The sequence below is a fragment of the Balaenoptera physalus genome, assembly GCF_965194825.1.
Source record: "Balaenoptera physalus genome assembly, chromosome: 1".
NCBI lineage: Eukaryota > Metazoa > Chordata > Mammalia > Artiodactyla > Balaenopteridae > Balaenoptera > Balaenoptera physalus.
The window spans coordinates 6,975,472-6,990,105 of NC_138882.1; the positions used below are offsets into that span (position 1 = coordinate 6,975,472).

Genomic DNA, 14,634 nt, shown 5'->3' on the forward strand with positions numbered 1-14,634 from the left:
CAATTGCTTGTTGCCGAATTTTAAGTTCCTATATTCTAGCCATTCTTTATTCTCCTCTGTCCCTGTTCCTGGGAAGATTTATTTATTCAGTTATTTTGTCTGACCATAAAAGCACTAGACTTGGAGCCAGATAATCTATGTTTAAAAGTTGGCTCCTACTTTTACTAGCTGTGTGTGAACTTGGGCTGTTCTCAACACATAGCAGAGTGGAGGTTAAGTAGGGAGATTTATTATTATCACTTCATCAGTTAGAAAAAAGGCAGAAATGTGTTAAGTGAATCGTTCATAGTTAATGGCAAACAATTCTGTGCCAGGCTACATAGAGTAACATAGATCTTATCTCAATTTTTCACTGGTTCTTCATTTTTGAGTGGATAACACTGCTTCAGAAAATGTCTCTGTCAATACACTTAAATTTATAAATGAAATAATAGTAAGTATTCCTGTGATTTGGATAAATACCTTGTAATATGATCAAAAATAGATATATTCACTAACCTCAAGGGCATTCTAATTCATACACTCACACACAGGCACACACACATACACACACACCATGGGTCTCAGCTCACCTGTAATTTTCTTTCACTTTTCTCTTATAAAAATTTGACTCGAATATTTTTAGTCCATTTTATTATTCTTTTTAATAATATTTCCTAGCTCTACTAATTCTTATCTTATTTTCAACGCCAGGAAAGCATTTTTTACTTGCATTATTTACGTACCTTAACTTAAGACTCTCACTGGCACGGGACTTCTCTGGCGGTCCGGAGGTTAAGACTCCGAGCTTCCACTGCAGGGGGTGGTGTGGGTTCCATCCCTGGTTGGGGAGCTAAGATCCTGCGTGCTGTGTGGCTTGGGGGAGGGGGAAAGAGAAAAAAGAGTCTCCCTGGCACACTTATTAGCAAGAAGCTATTTAAATGCATCCAATCTATTTGTTTTATTTTAACTACATAGTCATGGCTTTCTGTTCCCTTAATATCTTAAACTGCACGACATCATTCTTTCACTTTACCCTGCCACAGGAAGTAAAGTAAGCCTTCAGTCACTACTTCTTGTTGCATGGGTGCTGGAGTCTACAAAATCAGAACTGAATAGAAAGTTATAAGGTTGATCTAAGCCATCTAGGTCTTAATAAGGGAGTGATGATCGCCCAGCAACAGTATACTTGGATCAATAATACCGTTTTATATAGATTCTTTACATAAGAATATAAATATTCATATCCACCAAGTCTTATAGCATTGAATCTCTTCCTTAGTTAAGACATTACATATATCATAGAAATTTTCTTTCCACAGTCTCACTTATTCATAACTGTTATATGCTTTAAGGTGGTTCTCAAATGCTGAAAAAGAGAAGAGGACTGTGTGTGTGTGTGCGTGTGTGTGTGTGTGTGTGTAAAATGTTTGGGTATGGTGGAATTGATGCTATACTCATATTGAAATCGCTATAATAGTTTTTTTAACTTTATATGCTTAGGTGTTTTCTTCTGTACTGTAAGATTCTGGAGGTGATAGAATGATAGACCCCTTCACCTACCCTACAGTATGTAGGGTCTACACACACACATATACATGTGGTTGAAACCATTGCTTTAGGCTATGTATTCCTGTAATTCTAGAAACTTCTAGAAAATGATGAGTGAGAATTGTACTGTGAAGATGACAGAGCTGGCAATGAAACTATGATTCTGATCATGTAAACTATCTGAATGCCTTTCTTGCTGTGTTGAACCTGTGTGCTTAATAAGTACTCTTCCATTTATTGATTCTTTGTTTATAAGTCAAATTTGGAGTTGAAAGCTATTCAGGTGTATAAGAAAATTCTCTACACACACATATATAAGTATGTACAATACATAAAAACCAAAACATATGTACCCCAAAAGGACGTTTTATGTAGAAAGAAAATATGTTGACACATTTGGTTATTTCTAGCTGTAAAATGAATCATTTGGTTAAAGAAAACTGCTTTTTAGTTTTCTTAATGAACTAAAAGTTAATGAGGATGAAATTAGTCTAGATTTGAGCCAGACTTTGATTCTAACCTACCAGACACATATCAACATGAAATACAACAGTCAATATTAAATAACCATTAGAAGAGTGAAGAAATGCCTTGAGACCTACAAAAAAGGTAGTTACAAAATGTACAGTAATGATAATTTTGATGCTGATAATATTATTACTTCACCTTAAAAATACATTATTTTGAGGAGAAAATAAATGTTATAGCTTCAGAAAAGATAAAAACATTCCACTGTTGCACAGTGAAAGAAGGTCACCTGAGTTCATAAGAAAAACAATGAAAGAAAGTAGTGCTGCTGCATTGATAGAGCTATATGATATAGAAACATGACATAATTAAGGCAATTTCACTGAACACTTAAAATGTATTTCTGAACACCACAACTCAAAAAAGCAATGAATATGTTAGACATATTAACTATTAAATATTTCAAATTGCTATTTAGAAAATTCACTTCTCAAGATCACCAATAATTTCTATAACATACTTATATGAGTGGAAGATGCCTAACCTTTACTAAAAAAAACTTCCATCATAGGGCAATGCTATGGTCCTAGATAAAGTAATGACCTTTTATAACTTTTCTTCCTCTTCCTCATGTCTCTGTAATGACAGATATTATTTATGACATGTATGTTAGAGCAGCGGCCCCCAACCTTGTTGGCACCAGGGACCGGTTTCATGGAAGACAGTTTTTCCATGGACGGGCCGTGGTGGGGAGATGGTTCGGGCGGTGATGTGAGCGATGGGGAGGGGCAGATGCAGCTTCACGCTCACCCGCAGCTCACCTCCTGCTGTGCGGCCCGGTTCCTCAGACCGGTGACCCCTGTGTTAGAGGGAAGAAAAGCTGCAGTAGGAACTATTTGACAATATTCATCACCCCTTCCATTCCATGAGAAATACATCTTCCTGGACTCCAAGATAATCCATTTTTCTACCTCTTCTCATATTCTTAATTTCTCACTTTTCTTCTACTTCATACTCTCCAACTGAGGATATTGAGGTATAAGATTTGAAATTAGGGAATTATCGATAAACCACATCTATCATCTATCTTTTCATTATTGTATCCCACGTGCCTTGGACAGTGCCTTGCACAAGTGTTCAGTGTATGTTTCTTTTTTTTTTTATTGAACCATCTTTTCCCCTTTATTTATTTATTTATTTATTTATTTTATTTTTATGACTGTGTTGGGTCTTCGTTGCTGTGCCAGGGCTTTCTCTAGTTGCGGCAAGCGGGGGCCACTCTTCATCGCGGTGCGCGGGCCTCTCACTATCGCGGCCTCTCTTGTTGCGGGGCACAGGCTCCAGACGCACAGGCTCAGTAGTTGTGGCTCACGGGCTTAGTTGCTCTGCGGCATGTGGGATCTTCCCAGACCAGGGCTCAAACCTGTGTTCCCTGCATTAGCAGGCAGATTCTCAACCACTGCGCCACCAGGGAAGCCCAAGTGTATGTTTCTTGAAATCAGACACAGATCTCCTTCTCAACATTTAGTCATCCTTTCAAATCTACTCAAGTTTATATAATTTTCTTTGTACCACATCTGTCATAAATTTTGGCCCTTAATTTTCATATTACCCTTAATTTTATGTAAATGTTATGTAAATACATGCCTTGTAATTGCTGCTCTGATGGTGCGAGCATGAGACCAAGGAGGACAGTTTCTTGCAGTGGAAGCCCGTGGACAACTTAGCTGTTGTGAGTGGTTCAGAGTCTCCAGGAGGTCCTAGAGGAGGCCTCTGCAGTGAAGGAATCTGGGGGTAGAGGCAGAGGAGGCAAAGGTGAAACTAATGCAATTGTCTGTTGTATTGCTATTTGGAGAGAATTTAGAGTCTTTTCTTGTAATGGACCTCATTCAGTGTAGGCCAGTTTGTGAGTAGCAGCATACATGAGCTTTAAAAAAATTGTAAATGAGAAATACGTTGTCTCCAGAACCCAAAGGCCTAAAAGTATTAGATTTGTCTTAATATTGTCGGTACTCACAGATCAATAATTATTTCTCGAAAGTGTCAGAGATAGAGAACCTCTTGACTGAGCAAATAATGTCTAGAAATATTCCTAAGTTGAGGGGACCTTGTACTTTGTGTGAGACAGTGGCCCATCCCTGTTCGTGAGCTCCTTTGTGAATGTTTCTGTGTCCTGAATGAGGGTGTCAAATGAATCTCCTTGAATGATAAGTCAAGTCATCAATGTCATGACATACCTGTACTCCAGAGAAAGTTGGATGCAGTGTTGATCTTGCCCGCGAAGCCTGTGTGTGATTGCAGGGCTGTTGAGGTGCCGCATGTATAGTTAAGTGGAGTATTCTGTCCCTTCGAAGGTGAAGGGAAACTGGCTGAGTCCGTCAAAACAGGCACTGAACAAATCATATTAGTCAAATTTATGACTGCAAAGTATTTACCAGTTGCCAACTGAATAGATTCAGTAATTTCAACAATATTGGGCACGGCACCTTAATATGTGGGAGCAGGGCACTAAGGGTGGGACTGTCTACTGTGGGGCACCATTCATTCTTTCCAGGTTTAAGAACAGATTTAAGAACAGGTCAGTTTGGCTGTTAAACGGAGAAGCAGTGGTGATTATCATCTGTTCTCTAAATAGTTCTTATAATGGGTTTCAATCCTTGAAAGCTCTGTACAATCCTTGGAGATTTTATTAACTATATTGGGCAGACAGAAGGTTCATAGGGTCCCATTTTGTCCAACTGATTGTAAGCACCAAAAGTTTTATTTCATTCAATTTTAATTTATTACTCATTGGAAGAGTGTGCATGTCTACTAGGGGATGTTTTGGGGCCATAGGTGTTATGACCATGGGAAATTTAGGCAAGGTGATAGATAGCTCTAATGGTTAAGATGAGGCATACCTCTTTGTCCTCTATTTTATATTTGATAACTCCGCTAAGAGTATAGAGATTACCTTAATTTTAGAGCAATCTCCATATTTAGAGTCTTTGTTTAAAAGTAGTGAGATCTTCAGTCATAACTATAATTTGAGCTCCAACTCAAAGAGAAAAGAAGGCCCTAAAGAACCCCAATCGGTACATCTCAGGAGATGTTAAAGTTAATTTGGAACCTATGTTGTAGAGGCACAAAGCCAATTAGCTCCCTTTTTATTGTATTTTTCTTGGTCTTAATAAACTCTTTTGGTAAATTAAGAATTTTCTAGTTGGACTAATTGTGGACTTCTGTTGCAGTTGTTTATTTCCTCCAGTTTTGTTGCTGCTGTTGTCTCTGGTTGGTAGACACTCTGGGAGCTCTTTTCTACCCTGTTCATATGTATACGTCTCCTGCTCCAGAGTCTGAAGTCAGTATCTTCAGAGTTATGGGCCTCTATCATTGCTTTGTCGGATTTTAAGGACCTGAGGCTTAACTCAGTTTTGAATTCACCCCTTGGCTGTGCCACAGGGACCTGTGGGCACTTCTCCTTATTGCTATGGGGATCAGCAACTCTATTGTTCCAGAAGCATAGGCAGCAGCAGCAGAAGCATTTTGTAGGGTCCGAATGAGCTGTATTCAGGAATGTGGATCTCAGCATGGCAACTACTCTTCCTTCACACAAGCAACCACGTAATCCAGCTGTAGGATGCTCAGGGTATCAGCATTTTCCCTGAATGCTCAATGCAATGCGGATTGATGCCTGCTTTAGACACACAAACACTGGTCACAGGATAAGGATAATTCTCTGAACTTAATGTCAGTCGTGCTCCTTACTGGAATCTAGGCACACGGTTCAATATGAAACACTCAGATAAGTCTGAGACATATGACACAGGACCACTTTAACACTTTAACCACTTTAACAAGAGCACAATTCCATACTCTTGTCCTTAAATACCAATTATTGAAGCTTCTAACTTAGGTTGGTTAAATCCAAACAGAAGCATGGGACGACTGAATAAATGCAACATAAAACTGCGTAGCTGGCAGTCGTGGCCTGGATACCCTGCCTCCTGTACCAATTGTTACAACTTTAAGAACCCTTTCTGACTCCCCAGGCTGTAACATTAAATGCTTAGTGAGCCCAATAAATCCTGCCCGATCCAACTTTATGTTTTTTCCACCATTACACCGTACCCTTAATATCCATTCCCAAACATGCTCCTCAGACTTTGGTCTGTAAAAATTTAAAAACTGAAGTAGTTCTTTTGGAGTGTAACTTCCTAAGCATGTGATAAAAAATAAAATGAGTAACATATATGCCAACTAACACCTACATATTTATAAACACTTTACAAGACTCCTAGTAAAAACAACTAAAATCAGGTCAAAATTATTTCTCAATTTGTTCTTATGAACTGAGATGAATTAGTTAAATTTTAAGGGAAAACATCCACCATGTAGTTAGCAAGTTCATGATAATAGTATTCAAGATCCTAAACAAAGAAGAAAAAAGTAAGATTTTCTGGGCTTAAAGCACTAGGAAAGGCATTAGGTAATTGAAACCCTTGTACACTAGCTGTTTCTGAATGACAGTTTTGAAGGCTCAAAGGAAAAAAATTAATGACCAATGTGAGAAATAATATCGAGATAATAAATTAGCCAAGTTTCAAATTTCACAGACGGCAAAGAAAGCAGAGATTTAATTAAACACACATACAACACACACACACACGGAAAACCAAAAATGTGTGAATATATAACTTAATTGTACATTTAGAACAAACAAATAATCAAAAATGAGATTTAACTCATAAATAGAAAAGTAACTGACTAGGTTTGATTTTCTCTTACAGATAATAACAGAAAGATAGGTGTTACATATGACAGAGAGAGAAAGAAAAGAAGGAGGGGGAAGGGGAGGGGGAGGAGGAGGAAAACATGTGGTCTGACCATAGTGAAAAATAAGTAACATAAATTTGTAGATTATTCAACATTATCTTTAGAGAATCTGAAAATTTTTTTCACTTGGACATAAAATTAAACATTGACTTTTGAAGTTATTGGATTGAAATGGTGAGTTAATAGTTAATGGAGATTCTACCTACTACTAGTAAACCTTATATTCATAGAATAACAGATAAAATTGAAAGGTGCCTAAGAGAACATGTAGATGAATTATCTTATTTTTAGATATGGATGAAGCCAAGAGATTGGAATAATGTTCATTATTCTATCAAATTATTAGCTTTAGAAAATCTATTATTTGAGCCTGAATTCTTGAGAAATTATTTGGTTTTAGAATTTTGGTGAGATTTTTACTACTATTTTCTTGTAAGTTTTGTTTATTTTTGCTATGAAAACCAGGATAAGTATTATTATCACTATTTTTCAAGAAGCTCAGTTGATTTGCTCAAAGTCATGAAGCATTTACCTGATGTGATTAAAAATACAACTTAGCATTTGATTCCAAATACAGCATTTTTTAGACCATAATATTGTTTGTTCTTTAATTATCTCTGTGATTCTGAAAATACATCTAAATACAATGTAACTAGTTATTTTATATCTCTTCTTAGACCACAGACTAAATGAACTTATTAAACTGAGTCTTTATTGAAAATGGAGAAACGTCTTTCTGTGGATTTTTACTGATAAAAAGAAATTTCCAGGGGACCCAGAGTTACTAGCCATGGTGCTTGTAGATTTAGATTTAGATGATCTTTCAAATATTATTATAATTTAACCTATTTTAATGGAAAACATTTTATAGGAATTCTTTCATATAAGGTTCAACTAACACATCTCCAGTGATTTCATTTTCCTCTGTATTTTTCTTTAGCAACAGTTCAGAATGTCTTCAGACATAAATCAGCTAGCACAGTTTAAGTCTATTATAAAGGCTGTAAAACTATTCTTAAGGGAGCCACGAATCCAGATTACAAACACTTTCAAACTACTGGGTGAATTGATTTATTTTAAAATACCACTTTGTTCCACAGATGCTCAATAACCTATGACATGAATAACTGTTCAATAAAAAGCTGAGAGAAGTTGAATAGAGTCAGCTGTGTGTGTGTGCGCACATGTGAAGTGTGGGAAAGAATGTCTCATATATTTTATCAATCTGACACTTTCTACCTTTCTAAAAATTAAGGTAATTAAGCTGTTTTAAGCATAAGAAACATTTTCTTACTTTTCAGTTTTCCAGTCTTACTATTATGAAGATACACTTTTAGCTTTTTTCAACCATACTGTTTGATAAATATTTGGAAAATAATATAACTTAAAAAAAGATGACATTTTAAATGTATATAAAAATTGTTGTTGGAGTAGCCATATGAATTTTTCATTTCCTTATTGAACTATATAAATATGTTTCTAGAATCATTTCATGTACAATATGTGTCTTGGTCCATTTAGGCTGCTGTAACAAAACACCACAGGCTGGGTAATTTATAAACAACCAAAATCTATCTCTCACAGCTGTGGAGGCTAGAAGCCTAAGATCAGGGTGGCAGCACTGTCCAGTGAGGGTCCTCTTTTGGTCACAGACTTCTCCTTGCATCCTCACATGGTAGAAGGGGCCAGGAAGCAGTGTGGGATCTCCTTTATAAGGGCACTAATCCCACTGATGAGGGCTCCACCCTCATGACCTAATCACTTCCCAAAGTCCCCACCTACGAATACCCTTGGGAATTAGGATTTCAACGTATGAATTTTGAGAGGACACAAACATTCAGATCAGACCATGGCAATATGAAAATATATTTTTTCATTCTCACAAACATTAGTGTTAAACTTTGGTTTTTCAAGTTAATAATTATGTTAGGCTCTGACAATAAAAAAGTCAAGCCAGAGTTCTCCCATTATTCATAGAAATAGTGAAAAATAATTTGTAGAAGCAGTACAGAATAATAAATCTCCCCTTTGACTTAAATACCTATTTTGTTTTTCAAATTTCACAAAACTTTAACCGAGGAAACTTCACCCCCAAGAATTTGATTATAGCACCTTGATTTCTTATGAAATATAGTCACTGGTAGAGAAGCTGGACCAAAATATGAGTCATTCCTTTTTCATACTTATACTTCACTTTTATATAGCTCCTCATAATTATTTATTTTTCTTTTCTCCCTTTTATGGTATTTTCATATAAGATTATGAACCATAATATTTACTAATATTTACTGATCACTTGCTGAGACAGTCACTATATTATGCACTTTTCATGAGTCATCTTTTAGATTTGCTTGGAAAAACACTTTGAGCAAAGTAATAATATAATTATCATTTTTCAGATAGGGAGCCGGGGATAATCTTTTAAGTTACATAACCAGAATACAGAACTGGCAAGTGGTAGAACTTGTATTTAAACCCAGCTCTATCTGATGCCAGAATACTTGCTTTTAACCACTCTATAACCCTGACTCTACGTTCAGGAAAAGTCCTACGATGAAGGCACGTTCGTGTATCCTAGCACTACTCTATTTCCAGTAGGTCATGATGTCATGTTAGGAACACAATAGAGTTACAATCAGGTGATGAAATGGCACCAGGAAAATATATTTATAAGTTGACCTTCTTTTAAAACAAAGAGGCACACACATGTGTGCGTACACACGTTCAGTACCCAGAAATAGAATAACTCAGTTTATTACCATGGTAACTGATACTATGGATCATCATTCTTACTAGGATATATTAATATTATTATTATGTGTGGAAGGTTACAGGTGACATGTTTTCTTTATATATTAATGTGTTATATGAATTTGCACAACATTTCTATGAGGTAGAAAATGGGCATCATTATTCTCATGTTACATAGTGGTTACACAGTTTATTGTAGGCACAGAGCTAGGAAATATCCAAAATATCAATCAAATTTGTGTATCTTAATGCAGAAAAATTCAAAGTACTTTTTATTATGTTATACTGGAAGGATGGGAGAAAGACATACAAATTCCAAACATGTAGAGAACAATCTGTGTATTGTCAGTTTAGATTTCTTAAAATTGATCCCCAATTCCTTCTAATTCCCTTTTTCTTTAGTTAAACTGATATATAAAAAGAGATGTTACTTTTATTGAAATAATGATAAAAATGCCTTGTGAGTCCTATGGATTTTTTGTATAAATCATGATATCGTTTCCCTAGGGAATTCAAAACAATGGTGAATAGGGGATCCAGTATTATTTAGCTAATATATACTTGATTTAATTCCTGGTACACATAACTAAGAGGAAGCATTCACAAAGACAAATATTATTGTATCCTCTACCTGGAAGAGAAGCGAATCTCCAATCTCTCCCTTGAAATATTTATAACTTACAGTTCCATGACTTGAATTGTCAGTGACATTATATGGGCATAATATCTTGAGTATTTGGTCACATATTTGTAGGAATCAAACTATTACAGGGACTTATGACTAGAAAGATTACTTCAAATAAACTTAATATTGTGATTCAAGAATCTCTGCAAGCCAAGTATATAAATATGAATGAACTAACATGTTTTCATTTTTGCCACAAAGTACACATAAACTGAAATTACTGAACAAAGATTGATATTCTTTACTGATGGTAGATATTACTCAAGGGTTTATGTATTTTACTTTCAGAGAAGAGGATTTTCAGTATATTATCAACCAGGTAAAACTAGAGTAAGTTAAGACTTATAAAGGTATCCATTACTGCAAAACCATGGTATTAAATTTTTTAATACTTCCAACCTAAATTTCTATAGCTAAAATGAGTTTTCTATATTTTGGGTGAAATGTTCTCTTATCCCAATGGGATTAACATATACACACTACTACATATAAAATAGATAACCAACAAGGGCCTGCTGTATAGCATAGGGAACTATATTCAATATCTTGTAATAACCTATAAGAGAAAAGAATCTGAAAAATTATATGTATAATATATATAATTTGTTAACCTTCATGATAAGAGACTATTTCTCTCTTGTTTAGATTGAATTATTTATATATGTATATAACTAAATCACTGTGCTGTACACCTGAAACTATTGATAACACGACATTGTAAATTAACTATACTCTAATTTTTTTAAAAAAAGAAATAATTCAATCTAAAAAAGAGAGAAATAGTCTCTTATCATGAAGCTATGAAGGTTAAACAAATTGTTTTGATATCACTCTTCTACAGTGCTGTTTTGGAACAAATGTGAGTGAATATTTACATTTTTTATTGAATTTAAGTGTGAGACGATTGCATAGCTTGCCACTCGGAATTGTGTGTAAGGCATTGACTGAGCCTCTATAATTCATATTCACTTTTAAAGGATCTTGTTGGATCTGCCTCCTGACCTTACTTAACTTGGTAATTTAAATTCTATTAGTTTGGAAGCCAGCGACACATGCATGTTGTAGGCGAAGCTCAAACTTCCATTCACAGACAGGAAACACAGCAGGATTCCTAAACATGGCTCTTATGCAGAATAAAATGCAGGAAGCTGTCCCTTTGCATGTGCATGCTTGAGAAAGTAAGGCTTTCTGCTTTGAACCGTGTTGCAGTTCATATGACTTTCTGGTATGAAAAGCAACAATTTTGAAACAGGAAACTTTCCTGTAATCAAAGGAAAGCTTCTTACTTTAAAATCAGATTTAGTAGTAAAAGAGTAGATCAAAATAGACTTTATGAATATGTTCATTGTTTTTCCCTCCTATGGAGAATAGCCTGACTTAAGTTTTATTTGTGATTCTAGAATACATTTGTGAAATACTAATATTTACAACACATTTTCACTTAGAACACTGAGAACAGTTCCTGAAATATATTGTAATTCCATCAGAAAACATTTTATGTGGTGAATAATTAATGCATGAATTAAATAAAATGTACTTTTTGTTTTCCTCTGGGTCATATGAGCAAATAAAGAAATTCACATTTTATAAAGTTCAGGCCAATGCCTTCTTTAGAAAGAGCAATAATTTTAAAACCTTAAAAAATATTATTAATTCCAAAAATAAAACAACTTTTATAATCCTTATTTAAATTTCATGTGAAATACTAGGAGCAAATTGAGAAAAGTCCGTTACATTGACTTTATTTGAATAAAGTTATAAAATATCTAGTTCTTTTGCTTGTGGTTTCAAACAACTCTATGCTAGTAGTCATTTGATAAGATAACTCTGATACATAAAAAATTAAATTCTTTTTATAAAGAAACTTATATTGGAGGATGCAAGCATATTTTATCTGGTTCAAATATAAGTTCAAAAAACATATTTTCTAATTTTTTAGTAGCAGAAAATTAGTATCAATGATTATGATTTTGCTCTTTCTATAAAAACTCTCATGAGATATATAATTATATTAAGATATTAGCAAAAAATAAGAATATAACTCCAGGCTACATGATTCCTAAAATATCTAATTACCAATATGCATTTCTTTTAAAGTCTCAAATATCCATCAGTGTGGAAGAGTGGGAAGATACCAAAGACGCCAAAGAGCAAGGTCACCACCGAAGTAACCACCGCAACTCAACATCCAGTGACCAGTCCGACCATCCCCTGCTAAGGAGGAAGAGCATGCAGTGGGCCCGAAGACTGAGCAGAAAAGGTCCCAAACACTCCGGTAAAACAGCTGAGAAAATAACCCAGCAGCGCCTGAACCTCTACAGGAGGTCAGAAAGACAAGAGCTTGCTGAACTTGTGAAAAATAGAATGAAACACTTGGGTCTTTCTACAGTGGGATATGGTATGCTCCTTACAAGTATTGTATGATGTGGACTTGTGATTTCTTGCAGCTAGTTGTAACAGAGCCGGCTCTAATTTAGTAACTTAAGAATCACATTTTTGTTTCACAGGTCAATTTGAAGGGACTAGTAACACATGTCTAATCTCCTAGAGACAATTATAACAATGATATTAAAAAGAGAGCCCTAAAATTTTTAAGTATTTGCTCAGGTCTCTAGACACTGTGCTGAACCCATTACAAGAATTATCTTAACTTTAATTTTCACAAAAAAATCTTCCATTTTAGAGATAAGGAAACTAAGTCAAGTAACTTGCTAATTAGCTTGTTAATAGCCTGACTGAGATTTGTATCCCGGTCTGTCTGGCTCCAAAGTCTGTTTTACACACAAACACACACACACACAAACCACATTTTATTTTAGGGCCTGGGATAAAATAAATGTGTGACATTGACAAGTAACTAAATGGACGAGCCACAGATGAACCAAAATGTTTTTATAAAATTTGTTCAGTTTGTTGTGATCCAGAAACAAAGAATCTTCAAAAGCTTTAATCTGAAGCTCAGATAGTGCTTGATCTCATACAGTGCAGATATGTCCCAATGATTGCTATGCTCTTATGTTGATATATGATTGTAATATAGATACATTGCACATAGCACAGCTTAAATAAATAATGCAAAGACAATTTTAAAATATGTCATTTATCACTATAAGAATTTTATTTAAAGGAAATTTAGTCAACATATGAGAAAATCAAATAATAAATAAGGTGTTTTATTTTGTTATATATATATACATATATATGTATATATATACATAACTTGGGTAAATCAGGAGCTAAGATGTCAGTATCATGTAGGTTTTAAGGATAACATAGAATAAATGCCATATTTGCCCCCATCTCATCTTTATTATTAAAGTCTCAACTTGAAACAGTGTACATAGGGAGAAATGTTAATCACTGAATTGGATGGAGTTTAAAAGAAGTTACCCGTGTTTCTTTGAACAAGAAAAGGAAGCATATTTACTGAGTACCTAATCTGTGCCAGGAATTGCGTTAGGTGCTTTATGTATATTTTCTTATTACTCCTTATAAACACTGATTAGATGTGTGTCCTATTTTGCCCTTCAAGAAGTTGAAGTTCAAGAGGTAAAAGATCTTGCTCGAGGACATAAAGTTGCAATATGTTGAAGTCAGGATTCCATAGGTACTTGAAATTCATAATGATATTTCCCTTACTTAAAATGTAGTACAGACTCATTTATGACCAATAATTTTAATATAAGCACAAAAGGTCTTATATTGAGGCAAATGAAAAGAAAAAAATCTTAATTTAAAAATTATATTAGGAGCTCTTTGCCAATTTAATGACATTAAGTATGATTGTACTTCTTACAGTCCTATAATTACATGTACTTTTTCTAGTTATTATTCAGGTATTTTTTTTCTTTTTTTTAAAGTTCTAGTAAGTGATTATCCATCCAAGTTCCAGCTGTGTTTCACGAACATTATAACCCCAGGCTGGTCCTGAAAGCAGTGTGGCAAATAATAGTTTGACTCTGAGAGACACAAGATGCATGAACTGACTGCATGGGTGAATCATTAGGGAAGCATATTATGTTATTGCTAATAAAACTTCTATCAGTTACCTTGCATTTAGCCATTCTCTTTTTTTTTTTTTAAGTAAATTTATTAATTTAATTCTCATGCTAATTCTTACAGGAAGGAAGAACAGATACTGTCCACCTTCTTTTCTCTTTTCTTTCCTTCTTTCTCTCTCCATCCATTCTATCCATCTATCTATCCATAGATCCATCAATCCGTTCTAAGTCCTGTATTGGGACCCTCTAATAACATAGCGATTATGAAAACAAGATTTGGAATCTAATGCATCATGGGCCTCTGAACGTCTCCATTTATTCCTAACTCACAATAATTCATCCATTCAACAGATATTATTAGGTTGCCTTCTTAGTGTCAGGCAC

General features: G+C 34.7%; 1 protein-coding gene across 5 annotated transcripts in view; it reads left to right on the forward strand.

Annotated features, from left to right (window-relative positions):
• The window catches only part of KCNT2 (potassium sodium-activated channel subfamily T member 2), a 373,164-nt gene that overhangs the window by 333,609 nt on the left and 24,921 nt on the right, over positions 1–14,634 (forward strand). For 3 of the 5 annotated variants that reach the window (XM_082425465.1, XM_082425466.1, XM_082425467.1), the window contains one exon: positions 12,347–12,647. In XM_082425465.1, the coding sequence (XP_082281591.1) occupies positions 12,347–12,647 (301 nt within the window). The remainder of the gene's footprint in view (positions 1–12,346; positions 12,648–14,634) is intronic. The other 2 variants (XM_082425468.1, XM_082425469.1) reach the window with 1 other exon arrangement.